Here is a 21,089-nt window from a genome sequence, read left to right as displayed (position 1 = left end):
AGTAAAAACAATCCACAATCAATTCTGAAAGGAAACCAACGGTTCATTTTTTCGCATTGGCCGAACAAAAGAAAGCCGGTCGAGTCGTTCTACGCGTTCTCGCTAGAGGGGGCACCAGCCTTACTATAGACCAGCCTTAGATATATTTGGCCTGTTTTCAACGCATTCACTGGCTTTGATTGGAAAAAAGCTCCTCACACTCTGTCTGAAACGGTCCCCTGTCTCTTTTTTTCTCTCTTTCTCTCCCTCTCCTTGACCGAACACCCACAGAAAAAGTCCAAGCAATACATTTACACAATATTCCTTAAACCGCTTACTCCAGGTGTAAATATGTCTATTCAATAAATAAACAAATACAATTTAAAATAAAAATAAATGCCACCCCCATAAAATCAAACATGAAAATACAATTTTGAGGGGTATTTCAAATTAAGGGACTGGTGCTGTTTTCAGCGTTGCACATGTTGAAAAGCGGTGGTATCTATCTACGCTTATAATAATATCATATAAAAATGAAAATATTACCACAAGTACTATTTCATCAGAAGAACTTGCTCGTCACTAAAAGAGAATTCCCCCCAAAAGGTTTAGGCTACAATAAACACAGAATATTAATAACATAAATTGCTCATTATTAAATAGAGAAATAATTTTAGACAGATAAATAAATTGACCTTGTCATTGTTATCGATTGTTATTATGAATCAATGATAACAATACTACTACTGTTATTTGTACGAAATTCATTCATCTAGGCTTGTCAGCAGTTAGATAGATAGATAGATAGATAGATAGATAGATAGATAGATAGATAGATAGATAGATAGATAGATAGATAGATAGATAGATAGATAGATAGATAGATAGATAGATAGATACTGAACTGTATTTTAGTGCAGGGCTATAGCCTGACTACTAGCAGAGAGGCAGGCAGACAGACAAACAGCAGCAGAGACGGTTATGTTTTATTGAGGATACCTTGTCTTACCTGCAAGCCGTAGGGCTGACATCCTCTGAAACTCGGGTTCCTGCAGCCACTTCCACATCCTTCGAAAGGTCTCCCTTCCAGATTTAAGTTTACTCCAAGGTTTGGGGTTCCTTAAGAGGTCTGAAAGGGTGCCTTGCGAGCGACACAGCACCCTCTGAGCGAATATAGCCTGGGGGATGCTATACCGCTTCAGTTCAGCTGTGATCCTTTGTGCCACTTCTTTGGTGTTGATCTCTTCAAGCTGCCCCGAATTGTTACCTTGTTGTCCCGAGGAGGAGGGCGGTCTGTCCCGGTTGGAAGCCAACACAGGCCCGTGGGATTGAGGGTGGCCCGGGTGCCCACTGTGGTGCATCCCGTTCAAATGCGGCATCATACCTGCCGTGGGGCCACCGAGGCCTCGTGAGAGGTGTTGATCACCCCTGGACAGCATGGCAGTGTGGGCATCGAAGTTGGAGCTTAGCATCTTGTCGTGCCCGTGAGTGCCATAGTTATGGAGGTTTTGCTGTGTATTATGAAGAGAACCCAAGCCATTGCCAAGAGGGCTGCTGGCCAGGGGGGATAAACTCTGACCCATCCCGGTCATGTCCTTATGATAGGGACTGTAGAGGTTGTTCATTGCTGGTAAACACCTCTCGTCCCGCATCAGCGTGAAACTCCCGCTTACGTTCCCAGAGAGACGCTGGTGGTGATGGTGATGGTGATGCGGATGGTGGAATTTGTCCGAAACGGTTGAAATTGGGGGTAAAGGTTGAAGTGGAGTTAACGTGGTGTATGTGCCGTTCATACCCATCCCCGGTGGGGATGTATCACACGGCATGCTCATAGCGTGATGGAGCGGGAGAGACAATTCTGGTCGGTACTCTCCGGCTCCGTCCAGAATCGTTGCCATGCTGGACACCATGGCGGACCGCGACGTTGCAGCAGTCAGATCCTGATGTAACCGCAAAGAAGCCCCCGCGTTCCGGGTGTGATGGGGGCTGTGGCTGTTCATCAAGTCCTGGTCATGGCTCAGTCCGCCATGCAGATTGCCAATGCTGTCCATTGTCATCTCTGGGTTCATGGCGTAGGCATCCAGATCCTTGGACAGGCATCGATAGGCGTTATAGGCAGTCTTCATTCAGCCCTCATTCAGTCCATTGATCTATTTAATATTTTGTGCCGGGATGGGTTTTGCTAATTCCTTCGGTTTATTTTCTCTAAGGCCTCTCGGTTTTATTTTATTTTAAATATAAATCTCTTTTTTTACCGATCTCTATCAGACGGGCCAGTGCTGAGTCTTCCTAGATCCATGTCCGAGCCCTCTCCTCCTCCTACGTATTCTGTTTAGGACACTGGAGCTGTCCAGGATGGGCTTGCTGAACGAACAGCCTAACACGCTGGCAGGGGAGGGCTCTTTGTTAAAGACGGCTGATCTGACCACCACACAGTCGCTCTTTGGTTTAAACAAAGGCATTTCATTGGCTGCCTCTCCCATATCCATGTTTACTGGGTAGAGTGCCAGTCAGATATAAGGGTTGGTAGAGATTTAGACGCATCTCTTGCATTTGGAGTGTAATGTCTAAATGTCTTCTCAACTCCTCTCTGTATCTCCTCTCTGTAACTCCTCTCTGTATCTCCTCTCTGTATCTCCTCTCTGTGACCCCTTCCTCTCTGTATCTCCTCTCTGTATCTCCTCTCTGTATCTCCTCTCTGTATCTCCTCTCTGTAACTCCTCTCTGTATCTCCTCTCTGTATCTCCTCTCTGTATCTCCTCTCTGTAACTCCTCTCTGTATCTCCTCTCTGTATCTCCTCTCTGTGACCCCTTCCTCTCTGTATCTCCTCTCTGTAACTCCTCTCTGTAACTCCTCTCTGTATCTCCTCGCTGTATCTCCTCTCTGTATCTCCTCTCTGTATCTCCTCTCTGTAACTCCTCTCTGTATCTCCTCTCTGTAACTCCTCTCTGTATCTCCTCTCTGTATCTCCTCTCTGTGACCCCTTCCTCTCTGTATCTCCTCTCTGTAACTCCTCTCTGTATCTCCTCTCTGTATCTCCTCTCTGTAACTCCTCTCTGTATCTCCTCTCTGTATCTCCTCTCTGTATCTCCTCTCTGTGACCTCTTCCTCTCTGTGACCCCTTCCTCTCTGTATCTCCTCTCTGTATCTCCTCGCTATATCTCCTCTTTGTATCTCCTCTCTGTATCTCCTCTCTGTATCTCCTCTCTGTATCTCCTCTTTGTATCCCCTCTCTGTATCTCCTCTCTGTATCTCCTCTCTGTAACTCCTCTCTGTAACTCCTCTCTGTATCTCCTCTCTGTAACTCCTCTCTGTAACTCCTCTCTGTATCTCCTCTTTGTATCTCCTCTCTGTATCTCCTCTTTGTATCTCCTCTCTGTATCTCCACTCTGTATCTCCTCTCTGTATCTCCTCTCTGTATCTCCTCTCTGTAACTCCTCTCTGTACCTCCTCTTTGTATCTCCTCTCTGTATCTCCTCTCTGTATCTCCTCTTTGTATCTCCTCTCTGTATCTCCACTCTGTAACTCCTCTCTGTATCTTCTCTCTGTAACTCCTCTCTGTAACTCCTCTCTGTATCTCCTCTTTGTATCTCCTCTCTGTATCTCCTCTCTGTATCTCCTCTTTGTATCTCCTCTCTGTATCTCCATTCTGTATCTCCTCTCTGTATCTCCTCTCTGTAACTCCTCTCTGTATCTCCTCCCTGTATCTCCTCTCTGTGACCCCTTCCTCTCTGTATCTCCTCTTTGTATCTCCTCTCTGTATCTCCACTCTGTATGTCCTCTCTGTATCTCCTCTCTGTATCTGCTCTCTGTATCTCCTCTCTGTATCTCCTCTCTGTAACTGGGGCGGCAGGTAGCCTATTGGTTAGAGCATTGGACCAGTAACCGAAAGGTTGCAAAATCAAATCCCCGAGCTGACAAGGTACAAATCTGTCATTCTGCCCCTGAACAGGCAGTTAACCCACTGTTCCTAGGCCATAATTGAAAATAAGAATTTGTTCTTAACTGACTTGCCTAGTAAAATAAAGGTAAAATAAAATAAAATAGTATAGGCCTACAATAACAAACATAATTTAGAATTGGCTACTCAGGATAACCAGTGGGTGCATAATTAGATTAATAAATTGCACTTTCATTATTCATGTTATGGTTTATGTTGTAATTATAAACCAGTTCTAGCCTACAGTGGGGCTTTAGTTAGGTTATGTTAAGAAAGTCATAACCTTATAGAGCTATAGTCATAATGTACACATTTCTCCTGCATTTGGTCATTTGACAAAAGATATAGAGAAATACAACATAGAATTATCAGCTGTCACATTAATGGCCATGTTATACCGTAATAAAGAGTAGCATCCGAAAGACCAGTGGGGAGGGGGGGTACTAAATTGTCATACTTGAGTAAAAGTAAAGATACCTTATTCACAGAAAATGACTCGAGTAAAAGTGGAAGATAACCAGTAAAATACTACTTGAGTAAAAGTCTAAAAGTATCTGGTTTTACATGTACTTAAGTTCAATGGTATAAAAAGTACTAAATAGTGATGCAAAGTAAAAGTGAATGCTATACATTAAATTCCTTATATTAAGCGAACGAGAAGCACTATTTTCGTATATTAATTTTAATTACAGACAGACAGGGGCCACAGTCCAACACTCAGACATCATTTACAGGCACAGTATTTGTGTTTAGTGAGTCTGCCAGATCAGAGGCAGTATTTGTGTTTAGTGAGTCTGCCAGATCAGAGACAGTATTTGTGTTTTGTGATTTATTTGTGTTTGAGTCTGCCAGATCACAGACAGTATTTGTGTTTAGTGAGTCTGCCAGATCAGAGGCAGTATTTGTGTTTAGTGAGTCTGCCAGATCACAGACAGTATTTGTGTTTAGTGAGTCTGCCAGATCAGAGGCAGTATTTGTGTTTAGTGAGTCTGCCAGATCAGAGACAGTATTTGTGTTTTAGTCTGCCAGATCAGTCTGATCAGAGACCAGATCAGAGACAGTATTTGTGTTTAGTGAGTCTGCCAGATCACAGACAGTATTTGTGTTTAGTGAGTCTGCCAGATCAGAGACAGTATTTGTGTTTAGTGAGTCTGCCAGATCAGAGACAGTATTTGTGTTTAGTGAGTCTGCCAGATCAGAGACAGTATTTGTGTTTAGTGAGTCTGCCAGATCAGAGACAGTATTTGTGTTTAGTGAGTCTGCCAGATCAGAGACAGTATTTGTGTTTAGTGAGTCTGCCAGATCAGAGACAGTATTTGTGTTTAGTGAGTCTGCCAGATCAGAGACAGTATTTGTGTTTAGTGAGTCTGCCAGATCAGAGGCAGTATTTGTGTTTAGTGAGTCTGCCAGATCAGAGGCAGTATTTGTGTTTAGTGAGTCTGCCAGATCAGAGGCAGTATTTGTGTTTAGTGAGTCTGCCAGATCAGAGACAGTATTTGTGTTTAGTGAGTCTGCCAGATCAAGACAGTATTTGTGTTTAGTGAGTCTGCCAGATCAGAGGCAGTATTTGTGTTTAGTGAGTCTGCCAGATCAGAGGCAGTATTTGTGTTTAGTGAGTCTGCCAGATCAGAGACAGTATTTGTGTTTAGTGAGTCTGCCAGATCAGAGACAGTATTTGTGTTTAGTGAGTCTGCCAGATCAGAGACAGTATTTGTGTTTAGTGAGTCTGCCAGATCAGAGACAGTATTTGTGTTTAGTGAGTCTGCCAGATCAGAGACAGTATTTGTGTTTAGTGAGTCTGCCAGATCAGAGACAGTATTTGTGTTTAGTGAGTCTGCCAGTCTGCCAGATCAGAGACAGTATTTGTGTTTAGTGAGTCTGCCAGATCAGAGACAGTATTTGTGTTTAGTGAGTCTGCCAGATCAGAGGCAGTATTTGTGTTTAGTGAGTCTGCCAGATCAGAGGCAGTATTTGTGTTTAGTGAGTCTGCCAGATCAGAGGCAGTATTTGTGTTTAGTGAGTCTGCCAGATCAGAGGCAGTATTTGTGTTTAGTGAGTCTGCCAGATCAGAGACAGTATTTGTGTTTAGTGAGTCTGCCAGATCAGAGACAGTATTTGTGTTTAGTGAGTCTGCCAGATCAGAGGCAGTATTTGTGTTTAGTGAGTCTGCCAGATCAGAGACAGTATTTGTGTTTAGTGAGTCTGCCAGATCAGAGACAGTATTTGTGTTTAGTGAGTCTGCCAGATCAGAGACAGTATTTGTGTTTAGTGAGTCTGCCAGATCAGAGACAGTATTTGTGTTTAGTGAGTCTGCCAGATCAGAGACAGTAGTGAGTCTGCCAGATCAGAGACAGTATTTGTTTAGTGAGTCTTTAGTGAGTCTGCCAGATCAGAGACAGTATTTGTGTTTAGTGAGTCTGCCAGATCAGAGACAGAGTGAGTCTGCCAGATCAGAGACATTTATTTGTGTTTAGTGAGTCTGCCAGATCAGAGACAGTATTTGTGTTTAGTGAGTCTGCCAGATCAGAGGCAGTATTTGTGTTTAGTGAGTCTGCCAGATCAGAGGCAGTATTTGTGTTTAGTGAGTATTTGTTTTTAGTGAGTCTGCCAGATCAGAGGCAGTATTTGTGTTTAGTGAGTTTGCCAGATCAGAGACAGTATTTGTGTTTAGTGAGTCTGCCAGATCAGAGGCAGTATTTGTGTTTAGTGAGTCTGCCAGATCAGAGACAGTATTTGTGCAGTATTTGTGTTTAGTGAGTCTGCCAGATCAGAGGCAGTATTTGTGTTTAGTGAGTCTGCCAGATCAGAGGCAGTATTTGTGTTTAGTGAGTCTGCCAGATCAGAGGCAGTATTTGTGTTTAGTGAGTCTGCCAGATCAGAGACAGTATTTGTGTTTAGTGAGTCTGCCAGATCAGAGACAGTATTTGTGTTTAGTGAGTCTGCCAGATCAGAGACAGTATTTGTGTTTAGTGAGTCTGCCAGATCAGAGACAGTATTTGTGTTTAGTGAGTCTGCCAGATCAGAGACAGTATTTGTGTTTAGTGAGTCTGCCAGATCAGAGACAGTATTTGTGTTTAGTGAGTCTGCCAGATCAGAGACAGTATTTGTGTTTAGTGAGTCTGCACAGTATTTGTGTTTAGTGAGTCTGCCAGATCAGAGACAGTATTTGTGTTTAGTGAGTCTGCCAGATCAGAGACAGTATTTGTGTTTAGTGAGTCTGCCAGATCAGAGGCAGTATTTGTGTTTAGTGAGTCTGCCAGATCAGAGACAGTATTTGTGTTTAGTGAGTCTGCCAGATCAGAGGCAGTATTTGTGTTTAGTGAGTCTGCCAGATCAGAGACAGTATTTGTGTTTAGTGAGTCAGATGCAGTATTTGTGTTTAGTGATGCCAGATCAGAGGCAGTATTTGTGTTTAGTGAGTCTGCCAGATCAGAGGCAGTATTTGTGTTTAGTGAGTCTGCCAGATCAGAGGCAGTATTTGTGTTTAGTGAGTCTGCCAGATCAGAGGCAGTATTTGTGTTTAGTATTTGTGTTTAGTGAGTCTGCCAGATCAGAGCAGTATTTGTGCAGTGAGTCTGCCAGATGACAAGGGATGACAAGGCAGTGTTATATTGACAGGTGCCATAAATCTGTCCTACTTGAGCATTCAAAATGTAACTAGTACTTTTAGGTGTCAGGGAAAATGTAAATAGTTAAAAAGTACATTATTTTCTTTAGGAACATAGTGGAGTAAAAGTAAAAGTTGTCAAAAATATAAATAGTAAAGTAAAGTACAGATACCCACAAAAATTACTTAAGTAGTACTTTAAAGTATTTGTACTTTAAGTACTTTACACCACTGGATAAAACAAAGTGCAGATAACCTTCTGTTCACTTTTCAGCACATTTTCAAGGTCAGTTTCTGAAAACTAGAACAAACTCTCTCAATTCAATTCAAATTCGAGGGCTTTATTGACATGGGAAACATATGTTAACGTTGCCAAAGCAAGTGAAATAGATAATACACCTATGTGAAAAAAATGTTTTTTTTTTACAGTAAACATTACTCTCTCTTCTCTCTCTTTCTCCTCTCTCTGTTTTTCTCCACTCTCACACAAATACAACTTGAAACTTGAAACACATACACCCTATCATGTGATAGTTTACCATATCACCTTTAAACGTTCTCTCTTCTCCATCTTACCCAGGCCTATTCAAGATTACCCTTATACATTCTCCACATCTTTGTCTCTTTGGTCTTTCAAGGCAGGCAGGCAAGTTGTACACTCGGTATGATGTCGAAATTCACCATTATAATTGGGTGACACAAAAACGTATTTTGAGAGCACTGAGAGACGGCACAAAGAAACAGCATTGGTCACATTTGGTTTGAACAGAACAGCTTTAAAAGTAACAGATTTCTCGGAAGCCGCGGTTGCTTTGGTTTGGGAAGCTGGCTATTTTGTTTGGAAATCGCGCAGATGTTGCTTTGGTTTGAAGACACTGTAATTAAGGAAGAAGGACAGAAGTCTGAAAAAGCGTGTCCTATTTTTCTTTTGATCAGCTGTCAAAGGAGGAGCAGGGGGTCCCTTCGAGCACGGGCCTATTCTAAAACTTCCAGCTAGCAGCAGACGAGACCGCAAATTGGGGGGGAACAACAGTATTGTACCTGTGGGGCCTTTCTCCCTTTGTTGGTCGTTTGGACAACGCGTGGTGCACTGCACCGACACAATTACCTTCCGCGGATATTATGATTGAATGATCAACAAACGTTTAGGCTCCTTTTGCTTTCACATCTTTTGAGAGGGGTTTTGTATTATTTCCGTGTTGGGACTCCAACCTAGACTTTGCTTCAAAATACGTACTGCTGGAAATTGTTTACCAGTAGTCAACAAATCAATGTAGGCTATTCTAAAATGAGTCCGAATCAACATGGTTTCTAAGCTACTCTATATATGGACCTTAAGTCTATTTTATATGACCGAGTAGCCTACATTTTCCCCCAGTGTATGGAGACAAAAACATGGGTTGTATGCTGACTACTCTGTACAGTAATTTATAGCTAATATACAAATCACAATACTGAACTAATTGTACATGTCTTGTAACATTGTCTGTGAAAACGAGACTTTTTCTTCTAATTTGTAGTCTGAGTTTATATCAATTTAAGAAGCGAAATATTACATTTTTAGCAATCTGTAAAGCCACAAGTTTCCAAACACATTAATCAAATGAATTACGATTAGCCTATAAAGTAGTCTAATATTAGATGCCTATGCAGAGACACACTCAAATCTGTCTGAAAACAAGATAGGTGCAAATATCGTCGGCCACAAATTAAAATCCAATTCCCCTCACAAATTAACCTTAACATCTAAAATCAGGAAGACACGGTGGCCTATAGCTAATAAAACATAATGTGCAAGTCCCTCTGAGTCTGGTACTTTCTTAACCAAAACGCAAAGATAAAGTATATATAATTCCGGGTTGAGATTGCGATATTTTTTCTTTCTTATTTTCTTCTTTCATGTTCGTCCTGGTCTCTCCTGCCATCTGCTCAGCAAGTGCAGTAGGCTAGTATTGATTAGAATCATTGTGCTGCAGAGCCCATGCTAATCTATACCGTTACTGGCAATCAGTTGGTGCTTTTCATCTGTCCCTACGCTGCTATAGCTAGCCGCGATGTGAGTCCATTACCCAGCGTCCTACATGCCTTGTTCCCTGTTTCAGGCGTTAGGTAAGTGGCCCACATTCCTTTGTTACCAGCCTGGGTTGTTGCTTATGATTATTGTTGTCATTGGATTCGTGGACTAAACATTTAATGAGCAGCTCTTAAATAAAGGGTTCAGAAAAAGGAAAGCTTCACTAGACTAAGGACGGGAGAGAGAATAGGATAGGGCGATAGGTAGGCCGGGAATCTTTCTACAGACGGTGCTGTCTGACTGACTGGCCGGGAGACACACACTCTGTGGGCTATGCAGAAACATTTGCTGTATCCTAAATGTGTGTGAAGAAACCAAGTTGATACTCAAAATGTATTTGTTTCAATTTAAAGTCGTTGGTAAAATTGTATACCAAAGAAAATGAGAGAATCATTAGAATGGCTTGGTTGAACTGTAATAGTCCATAGTTATTTCCATTCAATCACAAATACGCTACTCTTAAAGTGTGTGTCCAACGAATCCCAGCTTGAACCATGAAATAATATGCATTCATGCTACTTTATGATTTATGCAACTTGAAGTCCTACAATAGATGATAAATATTTTATTTATGTCTTAATGTTATTATTACCAATATAATTGTAATTCATTATAATAATATTATCATTACGGTGCCTGTTATTATGCATTTATTGGTATTATTATTATTAAGCCAAACGATTTGCATTACGTTAATGAACCAGACATGTTAGTGTATGCATAGGCTACTAATAAGATCTAACATATGTTAGGCCGACAGCCGGTTAGTGAAATTATTGAATTGTCTTTATTATTGCAAATAAAAAAACGCAAATAACCTCTATTTTCAACAGGATACACGTGGGCCTCATCCTTCACCCATCTTTTTATATTTATATATATATATATATTGTAGCCTACACCTCGGCATACAGATCTACCATCTTAGATAGTTAGACATTGACAACAACTTTCTGACACTTTATTAGTTTCTAGGTACTGAAAGGAAATGCCGCCCCATTCTTCTTCTTCTTCTCTTTCTCTCTGTCCAAACTTTGACATGCGGCCTCATTGTTCGTGCTATGTTATGCGTGAAAACTGTTTTAATAAGGGGACAATAGAAGATGTTTTACTCGTCAATAAGGAGAGATGAACACAACTCATGTTTTGACCGCAGAGCGTGGCCACATGCCATCTCCATTCACATCCCTGTTCTCGAGGAGGAGATATATTGTTGCTTGGACTATAGGCTAGCTATCAGGGTTTCAGACTATCTTACACTGATATCTTTCTGACCGTTTAATTTTCGAACATTGTATAGTTAATGAATTATAGCTCATCACCCTTGTTTCTGTAATAAATAGATCTCACTAATAACTTTACATGTTGCATATATTTATTTATTGACAATACACACATAGAACATAGAATATATACAAATTAATTGACTCTAATATTTAAAAGTAGAATGTGACTGCTAAGGCAGGGAAGGTGATATATAGGATGCGGAGTAATTAGTTGTTAGTTGCAGAAATACTTTCATTGGTCATTTACAGTCAGTCATATTGAAAACATTAACGATTCAGAAATGTCCATAATTGTGGTATTTTGCTGTTGACCCTTTCGTGTAATATTAACGATGATTTTAATTAACATCCTGGTATGGTGATTGTGAATAATTTAATACAGGAAAGCCCGGCACTTGAAACGCAACAGATAGACACAGACACACACAGATACACACAGGAGTCGTCATTTATAGGAGAGAAAAGAAGGAGTCTTCTATCTCAACGCCATTATTATTTAATGTCCTCAGGCGCGCGCGGTCTTTTAATCACAACATTTGATTGAATTATTGATTGACGTGTAGTAAGACAGCAACAATTAGAACAAAATATGTACACTTCTTCCCTTTGGAGCTTATTATGCATGTAATATTATACATTATACATTTTAACCTTCACATTCAGGTATGTGACTGTCCTAAACGTGTGCAGCATGACGCCTATACAATTAGGTTATAATGACAACTAATATGAAACGAATAGAACACTATAACCTATACGTAGTTGCGACAGTAGAATAACGTTAGGAAAAAAAGTATACGTTTTTAAAAATGCACCTTGTTTGTTATACTTTGTAGTCAACTTCAATAATGATCAACTATTCTATTTCATACAAGTCTGACTAATAACGTTAACGTCTAAATATATGCGTCTTGGTTTATACTAGTTTACCGCCAACAGGTCACGAGTAAAGTACTTTGCTGGCTTTACAATGCTGGCTTTACAAAATCTTCTTCTCAACATTTAGAATTTCCATCCTCAATGACAGGTTGTTTTCAGCATGATGCTTTTGAAGGGCATTCTGTCTTAGGGCCTCTTTACAAGGACGGGACATTAGGAGACAAGAATGAGCGGTCATCAGAGATCAGAGGTCAGGCCCTCAGCTCGAGCCATCTGACCCCTCCCATTTGCATATTATATCCTGTTGGGATGACTCGCTTTTTCGACAGAAGAATTTTTATTTTTTATATAGCAACAAAACATTCGAAGTGAATTATTATTCTAATTGTAAATATTTAGATCAAGTCGACATTTCTACTAGAATAAAGTAATACATTATTGGATGTAATATATAAAGAAACTAGCAAATAACAAATGATTGTAATACTTTATAAAGACTAGGAATTAAAAAATGATTTACATTAATGCATGAATTATTATTTATTTCAGAAATCAAGAAACACTTTGGGAAGTAAAACAAATATTGTCTTTATTATTAGTAGTATTATTATTATTACATAATAGAGATGTTGTCCATTCAACAGCTTTAAAGACAACTGTGTATCTATCCACATTAGCTTAAAGCTAGAATTTTGAGTCAAACAATTTTGAGTGGAGAAGCCTTTGTTCAGAAGTTTGGCTAAACTATTACCAATGCTAGTTATCACCTGATGTATATGTATGTGTCTGTTCTGAATATAGTGAATTCTGACAATCTTCTCTCACTCCATTTTTTTGTTGCCTTGCATAGAAATATTTATAATTGTGTTAGCTAGCCTTTTCAACACCCAGTCGACGTGTTCTCATTGCGATACAAGTATAATACCGAAGTTCTGTTTAATTCCGTGTTGTTTCTTCTCCAACGCTGTACATAGTTTTAGCTTCCCTTGTATAGAAACATCTATACTTTTGTTATCGATTCAACTACTCTATTCATCAATGTTTTCTATCATTTTAAGTTTTAAAATAACTGTGTGCAAAGGGCCTCTCACTCTGTAGGTTCACAGTGTTGTACCTAACTTCTCCCAGGGTTGTTGTACCTAGTCTCAGCAGGCAAATATAAACACTCTCCTCGTGACTCCTGACCTTTGATATTTAACCCCCTCTATCACACAGACCACCAAGCTGCCTCCTGACCTGGCACAGCCACACAACAGGACAGGACAGGACAAGACGACCACTCAGGCCTCTTATTTAACACATAGAGCATAGAAGACATTGAACATAGAAGACATAGAACATAAAACATAGAATACATAGAACATAGAATACATAGAACATAGAAGACAGAACATAGAATACATAGAACATAGAATATATAGAACACATAGAACGTATAGAACATAGAATACATAGAACATAGAATACACAATACATAGAACGTATAAGACATAGAACATAGAACACATAGAACATACAATACATAGAACACATATAATACATAGAACACATATAACATAGAATACATAGAACTTAGAACACATAGAATATAGAACATAGGATACACACATAGAACATAGAAGACATAGAGCATAGAACATAGAACCCAGAAGACACAGGACATGAAACACAGAAGACAGAATATATTAGAACATAGAACATAGAAGACACAGAACATAGAACATAAAAGACATAACACATACAAAACATAGACCATAGAAGACATAGTACATCCACCTCAACAGTTATGTTTATTAAACTACATACCATTTATATGTATTAAACCTACCTATATAAATGGGGATTGTTATTGTAGTCATATTATTTTTCAGTAAGATATCATTGTCATTATTGTAATCATTTACTCTTATTGGGCTTTTCATTGATGACAATTATAGAATAAATTATAGACAATATCATGTGTTCTACAAATAGCCAATAGATATCAAGTTAATTTTGAAACCAGATCCTATTAGAATTGGTATATGAACTCACAATAAAAAGAACCAGAAATAATGGCAAATCTTCAGGCTTGAAATTAAATAAGTATGTGTGCTAATTTCAGTATGGGTTCAATGTCCTTCAGTATGGGTTCAATGTTCTTCGGTATGGTTTCAATGTTCTTTGGTATGGGTTCAATGTTCTTCGATATGGGTTCAATGTCCTTCAGTATGGGTTCAATGTTCTTCGATATGGGTTCAATGTCCTTCAGTATGGGTTCAATGTTCTTCGGTATGGGTTCAATGTAATTCAGTATGGGTTCAATGTCCTTCGGTATGGGTTCAATGTTATTCGGTATGGGTTCAATGTCATTCGGTATGGGTTCAATGTTCTTCAGTATGGGTTCAATGTTCTTCAGTATGGGTTCAATGTCCTTCAGTATGGGTTCAATGTTTTCGGTATGGGTTCAATGTCCTTCAGTATGGGTTCAATGTTCTTCGGTATGGGTTTAATGTCCTTCAGTATGGGTTCAATGTCCTTCAGTATGGGTTCAATGTCCTTCGGTATGGGTTCAATGTCCTTCGGTATGGGTTCAATGTTATTCGGAATGGGTTCAATGTCCTTCAGTATGGGTTCAATGTTCTTCAGTATGGGTTCAATGTCCTTCAGTATGGGTTCAATGTTCTTCAGTATGGGTTCAATGTTCTTCAGTATGGTTTGAATGTGCTTCAGTATGGGTTTAATATCCTTCAAAATGGGTTCAATGTGATTCAGTATGGGTTCAATGTTCTTCAGTATGGGTTCAATGCCCTTCAGTATGGGTTCAATGTCCTTCAGTATGGGTTCAATGCCCTTCATTATGGGTTCAATGTCCTTCAGTATGGGTTCAATGTCCTTCAGTATGGGTTCAATGTCCTTCAGTATGGGATCAATGTTCTTCAGTATGGGTTCAATGTCCTTCAGTATGGGTTCAATGTTCTTCATTATGGGTTCAATGTGATTCAGTATGGGTTCAATGTTTTTCAGTATGGCTTCAATGCCCTTCAATATGGGTTCAATGCCCTTCAGTATGGGTTCAATGTCCTTCAGTATGGGTTCAATGTCCTTCAGTGTGGGTTCAATGCCCTTCAGTATGGGTTCAATGTCCTTCAGTATGGGTTCAATGTTCTTCATTATGGGTTCAATGTGATTCAGTATGGGTTCAATGTTTTTCAGTATGGCTTCAATGCCCTTCAATATGGGTTCAATGCTCTTCAGTATGGGTTCAATGTCCTTCAGTATGGGTTCAATGTCCTTCAGTGTGGGTTCAATGCCCTTCAGTATGGGTTCAATGCGCTTCAGTATGGGTTCAATGTCCTTCATTGTGGGTTCAATGTCATTCAGTATGGGTTCAATGTCCTTCAGTGTGGGTTCAATGTGATTCAGTATGGGTTCAATGTCCTTCAGTATGGGTTCAATGTTCTTCAGTATGGGTTTATTATCCTTCAGTATGGGTTCAGGGTCTGACCTGCTCCAACAGTGACTGTTTCATCAGGGTCTGACCTGCTCCAACAGTGACTGGATCAGCAGGGTCTGACCTGCTCCAACAGTGACTGTTTCATCAGGGTCTGACCTGCTCCAACAGTGACTGGATCAGCAGGGTCTGACCTGCTCCAACAGTGACTGGATCATCAGGGTCTGACCTGCTCCAGCAGTGACTGGATCATCAGGGTCTGACCTGCTCCAACAGTGACTGGATCATCAGGGTCTGACCTGCTCCAACAGTGACTGGATCATCAGGGTCTGACCTGCTCCAACAGTGACTGGATCATCAGGTTCTGACCTGCTCCAACAGTGACTGTTTCATCAGGGTCTGACCTGCTCCAACAGTGACTGGATCATCAGGGTCTGACCTGCTCCAACAGTGACTGGATCATCAGGGTCTGACCTGCTCCAACAGTGACTGTTTCATCAGGGTCTGACCTGCTCCAACAGTGACTGTTATCTAATAGAAACAAACTGTGTCCATTCTGTGAGTTAAATGTGGTCCTAACACATCCAGCCTTGTTATCATCTTTTATTTTACAACAGTGAGTTTGATGTTAACAATTGACAACCAAAGACAGTGACTGAGGTGCACGCACACACACACACACACACACACACACACACACACACACACACACACACACACACACACACACACACACACACACACACACACACACACACACACACACACACACACACACACACACACACACACACACACACTCTGTGTTTTCTTCTATAACACAGAGGGAGGGTACTTCCTCCCCGATTGGTGATGGAAGTTAGTCATCATACGGTCGATCCTCTACATTGTGTAGTTCCAGAATGTGTTAGGTAAGGGAAAAAGGTAAGGAAGACTAACACCTAAAGAATAGCAATATTGACTATTTTAGTGAATGGATGACTTGTGGAAACAAAAACAGTTCAAATGATCATCGAGATAGCGTCATGGCGGATGAGATAGCAAAAGCTCAGGTTGCCCAGCCCGGCGGAGATACAGTGGGGCAAAAAAGTATTTAGTCAGCCACAAATTGTGCAAGTTCTCCCACTTAAAAAGATGAGAGAGGCCTGTAATTTTCATCATAGGTAAACTTCAACTATGACAGGCAAAATGAATCACATTGTAGGATTTTTTAATGAATTTATTTGCAAATGATGGTGGAAAATAAGTATTTGGTCAATAACAAAAGTTTATCTCAATACTTTGTTATATACCCTTTGTTGGCAATGACAGAGGTCAAACATTTTCTGTAAGTCTTCACAAGGTTTTCACACACTGTTGCTGGTATTTTGGCCCATTCCTCCATGCAGATCTCCTCTAGAGCAGTGATATTTTGGGGCTGTTGCTGGGCAACACGGATTTTCAACTCCCTCCAAAGATTTTCTATGGGGTTGAGATCTGGAGACTGGCTAGGCCACTCCAGGACCTTGAAATGCTTCTTACGAAGCCACTCTTTCGTTGCCTGGGCGGTGTGTTTGGGATCATTGTCATGCTGAAAGACCCAGCCACATTTCATCTTCAATGCCCTTGCTGATGGAAGAAGGTTTTCACTCAAAATCTCACGATACATGGCCCCATTCATTCTTTCCTTTAGACAGATCAGTCGTCCTGGTCCCTTTGCAGAAAAACAGCCCCAAATCATAATGTTTCCACCCCCATGCTTCACAGTAGGTATGGTGTTCTTTGGATGCAACTCAGCATTCTTTGTCCTCCAAACACGAGTTGAGTTTTTACCAAAAAGTTATATTTTGGTTTCATCTGACCATATGACATTTACATTTACATTTAAGTCATTTGGCAGACGCTCTTATCCAGAGCGACTTACAAATTGGTGAATTCACCTTATGACATCCAGTGGAACAGCCACTTTACAATAGTGCAACATCCTCCCAATCTTCTTCTGGATCATCCAAATGCTCTCTAGCAAACTTCAGACGGGCCTGGACATGTACTGGCTTAAGCAAGGGGACACGTCTGGCACTGCAGGATTTGAGTCCCTGGCGGCGTAGTGTGTTACTGATGGTAGGCTTTGTTACTTTGGTCCCAGCTCTCTGCAGGTCATTCACTAGGTCCCCCCGTGTGGTTCTGGGATTTTTGCTCACCGTTCTTGTGACCACACGGGGTGAGATCTTGCATAGAGCCCCAGATCGAGGGAGATTATCAGTGGTCTTGTATGTCTTCCATTTCCTAATAATTGCTCCCACAGTTGATTTCTTCAAACCAAGCTGCTTACCTATTGCAGATTCAGTCTTCCCAGCCTGGTGTAGGTCTACAATTTTGTTTCTGGTGTCCTTTGACAGCTCTTTGGTTTTGGCCATAGTGGAATTTGAAGTGTGACTGTTTGAGGTTGTGGACAGGTGTCTTTTATACTGATAACAAGTTCAAATAGGTGCCATTAATACAGGTAACAAGTGGAGGACAGAGGAGCCTCTTAAAGAAGAAGTTACAGGTCTGTGAGAGCCAGAAATCTTGCTTGTTTGTAGGTGGCCAAATACTTTTTTTCCACCATAATTAGCAAATGAATTAATAAAAAATCCTACAATGTGATTTTCTGGATTTTTTCTTTCTCATTTTGTCTGTCATAGTTGAAGTGTACCTATTATGACAATTACAGGCCTCTCTCATCTTTTTAAGTGGGAGAACTTGCACAATTGGTGGCTGACTAAATCATTTTTTGCCCCACTGTACACTCTTCGGCAAAATCATTCGCAAGGAGATTCCTGCAAAAAATATTATTTGAAGATGAAGATTTCTATTTTGTTGTTCCAGAATGTCTGATGGGTGAATTTATGTCATTTATTATAAACAGAGTGCTGACAAACCCTTATATAAATGTGAAATAACCTTTAAAATACGCCAGACATAATTTGCTTAGTGCTCTTGTTGGCACTCTGGTACTTGTCTTACTAAGACTGACTGTTCTGACAGCTGCTATTGTGTTGACTATGACTGTAATGTGGTTGTCTGAGCTGTCTGACTGTGATGTGGTTGTCTGACTGTGATGTGGTTGTCTGAGCTGTCTGACTGTAATGTGGTTGTCTGAGCTGTCTGACTGTAATGTGGTTGTCTGAGCTGTCTGACTGTAATGTGGTTGTCTGAGCTGTCTGACTGTAATGTGGTTGTCTGAGCTGTCTGACTGTGATGTGGTTGTCTGACTGTAATGTGGTTGTCTGAGCTGTCTGACTGTAATGTGGTTGTCTGACTGTGATGTGGTTGTCTGACTGTGATGTGGTTGTCTGAGCTATCTGACTGTAATGTGGTTGTCTGAGCTGTCTGACTGTAATGTGGTTGTCTGAGCTGTCTGACTGTAATGTGGTTGTCTGAGCTGTCTTGAGATGGTTGTCTGAGCTGTCTGACTGTGATGTGGTTGTCTGAGCTGTCTGACTGTAATGTGGTTGTCTGAGCTGTCTGATTGTAATGTGGTTGTCTGAGCTGTCTGACTGTGATGTGTAATGTTGTCTGAGCTGTCTGAGCTGTCTGTAATGTGGTTGTCTGAGCTGTCTGACTGTAATGTGGTTGTCTGACTGTGATGTGGTTGTCTGAGCTGTCTGACTGTAATGTGGTTGTCTGACTGTAATGTGGTTGTCTGAGCTGTCTGACTGTGATGTGGTTGTCTGACTGTAATGTGGTTGTCTGAGCTGTCTGACTGTAATGTGGTTGTCTGAGCTGTCTGACTGTAATGTGGTTGTCTGAGCTGTCTGACTGTAATGTGGTTGTCTGACTGTGATGTGGTTGTCTGAGCTGTCTGACTGTAATGTGGTTGTCTGACTGTAATGTGGTTGTCTGAGCTGTCTGACTGTGATGTGGTTGTCTGACTGTAATGTGGTTGTCTGAGCTGTCTGACTGTAATGTGGTTGTCTGAGCTGTCTGACTGTAATGTGGTTGTCTGAGCTGTCTGACTGTAATGTGGTTGTCTGAGCTGTCTGACTGTAATGTGGTTGTCTGACTGTAATGTGGTTGTCTGAGCTGTCTGACTGTAATGTGGTTGTCTGAGCTGTCTGACTGTAATGTGGTTGTCTGAGCTGTCTTGAGATGGTTGTCTGAGCTGTCTTGAGATGGTTGTCTGAGCTGTCTTGAGATGGTTGTCTGAGCTGTCTTGAGATGGTTGTCTGAGCTGTCTTGAGATGGTTGTCTGAGCTGTCTTGAGATAGTTGTCTGAGCTGTCTTGAGATGGTTGTCTGAGCTGTCTTGAGATGGTTGTCTGAGCTGTCTTGAGATGGTTGTCGAGCTGTCTTGAGATGGTTGTCCGAGCTGTCTTGAGATGGTTGTCCGAGCTGTCTTGAGATGGTTGTCCTAACTGGAAGTTTCTCTGGATAATAACTGTCAAATAACTTAAATATGTAATTCTGATCCAGTGTAAAAGTAGAATATTGTGGTATGTAATATTTGTGATTATGTGACTTATATACACAATGTATAATAAAAGCAATGATGGATCCTGTTTTCCATCAAACAGCAACAGATACCCACCGTGGTTTCTCCTGCCTCTGGGTATAAACCGAGGTTCTGGTTTGTAGCTTTTGTTATGAGACTGAGTCCGAATCGACTCCTGCTGGGGAAGGGCCTGACTCAAGCTGGGCAGGGCCTGACTCAAGCTGGGGAGGGCCTGACTCAAGCTGGGGAAGGCCTGACTCAAGCTGGAGAGGGCCTGATTCAAGCTGGGGAGGGCCTGACTCAAGCTGGGGAGGGCCTGACTCAAGCTGGGGAAAGCCTGACTCAAGCTGGGGAAGGCCTGACTCAAGCTGGGGAGGGCCTGACTCAAGCAGACTTCTGCTGGGGAAGGCCTGACTCAAGCTGGGGAGGCCTCTGCTGGGAGGCCTGACTCAAGCTGGGGAAGGCCTGACTCAAACTTCTGGGGAAGGAGGCCTGGGCAGGGCCTGACTCTGGGGAAGCTGGGGAGGGCCTGACTCAAGCTGGGGAAGGCCTGACTCAAGCTGGGGAGGGCCTGACTCAAGCTGGGGAAGGCCTGACTCAAACTGGGGAAGGCCTGACTCAAGCTGGGGAGGGCCTGACTCAAGCTGGGGAGGGCCTGACTCAAGCTGGGGAGGGCCTGACTCAAGCAGACTTCTGCTGGGGAAGGCCTGACTCAAGCTGGGCAGGGCCTGACTCAAGCTGGGGAGGGCCTGACTCAAGCTGGGGAGGGCCTGACTCAAGCTGGGGAGGGCCTGACTCAAGCAGACTTCTGCTGGGGAAGGCCTGACTCAAGCTGGGGAGGGCCTGACTCAAACAGACTCCTCCTACTTCCATAACATCATTAAACTTACATTAAACCTCTTATTAGACTTAGACACGTGTACATGTAAATAAATTACACTTTTATTGATGAACTTGAAATGTATTTGTCACAGCACTCTGCACCAGAGTATTCCTGGTGTGTGAGACACAAGAATCACCACGGTGTGTTTTTACATTCACAAGACTGGAGGACAGGAGGATGCCTTCTCCTGACGGACGCATCATCAGACCAATCACATTCCGTACATGATCATTCAGTTGTTTCTATAGGCTAGGTTGTGATTCCCCTGTGTCCTATAGCTTTAAGGGAGTCATAAACATACACGTAAATTATGTATACCTCCGTCACCAAGTCATATGCTCGTTCAAACATCCAAACACAATGATATGCACACATTGTTTTGTTCCAAAAATAATAAAGTCATAAACTCTAATTTAATCAAATATTGAAACAGACCTGGAAACGGCTCACAAAAGGGGAAATGTTGTGACTGAAACACACACACACACACACGCACGCACACACGCACGCACGCACGCACGCGCATACACACACACACCTACATACACGCACGCA

The 21,089-nt window shown here is 41.5% G+C and overlaps 1 protein-coding gene across 1 annotated transcript in view; it reads right to left on the bottom strand.

The window, feature by feature from the left end:
• The window catches only part of LOC135516931 (one cut domain family member 2-like), an 89,749-nt gene extending 87,462 nt beyond the window's left edge, over positions 1–2,287 (bottom strand). The window contains exon 1 of the mRNA XM_064940999.1: positions 989–2,287. Within this exon, the coding sequence (XP_064797071.1) occupies positions 989–2,105 (1,117 nt within the window). The 5' untranslated portion in view covers positions 2,106–2,287. The remainder of the gene's footprint in view (positions 1–988) is intronic.
• Positions 2,288–21,089: the final 18,802 nt, after the last annotated feature.

The sequence above is a fragment of the Oncorhynchus masou genome, chromosome 28, assembly GCF_036934945.1.
Source record: "Oncorhynchus masou masou isolate Uvic2021 chromosome 28, UVic_Omas_1.1, whole genome shotgun sequence".
NCBI lineage: Eukaryota > Metazoa > Chordata > Actinopteri > Salmoniformes > Salmonidae > Oncorhynchus > Oncorhynchus masou.
The sequence above is the reverse complement of the archived record's forward strand: the minus strand, read 5'-3'. Positions and strand labels throughout refer to the sequence as shown.